The sequence below is a fragment of the Pteropus alecto genome, unplaced genomic scaffold (genome assembly GCF_000325575.1).
Source record: "Pteropus alecto unplaced genomic scaffold, ASM32557v1 scaffold185, whole genome shotgun sequence".
NCBI lineage: Eukaryota > Metazoa > Chordata > Mammalia > Chiroptera > Pteropodidae > Pteropus > Pteropus alecto.
This window is the reverse complement of record NW_006438088.1, coordinates 279,928-280,478: the sequence shown is the minus strand read 5'-3', so window position 1 is coordinate 280,478 and position 551 is coordinate 279,928. Positions and strand designations below refer to the sequence as shown.

Below are 551 nucleotides of genomic sequence, written 5' to 3'. Positions count from 1 at the left end.
GCTCGTCGGCCACCGCCAGCTGCGCGTGGTGCGGCCTCTCCGGGTGGTAGAACTTGCACTTGATGCCGTAGGTGCATTTCTTGCCTAGAAGGGGCAGCGGGGAGAGAGGGTGCCGGGTGAGACCTCGGGCAGGGAGAGGCCGTGCGGGCCGGCAGTGCGCACCCCCCCACCACCGCCCCCGTGGCCTTCCTCCTTGGAGACGCCTCACGGAAGACCCCCGGGCCGCAGACCTATCAGGATTGGGGCAGGACGGGGGTGGGGAGACGTGCACTGGGGCGCAGGAGCGATGCACGCACGAGGTTGCAGCACCCTCCTGGGAACTCCCTTTGGCCAGGGACCGAGACCAATGACCTTCAGCCTCCACTCCCGCAGGGACCCTGTGGCTAGGGCCAAGCTTGGGGGTGGTGGGGGAGCAGGCAGTGGGTGGTCAACGCATAGGATCAGTCCTCCAGGGCTGCCTCAGTCTCCACCCTTGTCCACACCCCTGTAGTAACCATTGCCCTTTGCCTACAGACTGTCCTAACAGAGGCGGCCAAATAATTCATCCGAAC

The 551-nt window shown here is 65.5% G+C and overlaps 1 protein-coding gene across 1 annotated transcript in view; it reads right to left on the bottom strand.

Annotated features, from left to right (window-relative positions):
- Positions 1–551, bottom strand: part of ZC3H12D (zinc finger CCCH-type containing 12D) — a 28,418-nt gene that overhangs the window by 2,685 nt on the left and 25,182 nt on the right. Inside the window, exon 6 of the mRNA XM_025049250.1 lies at positions 2–84. Within this exon, the coding sequence (XP_024905018.1) occupies positions 2–84 (83 nt within the window). The remainder of the gene's footprint in view (position 1; positions 85–551) is intronic.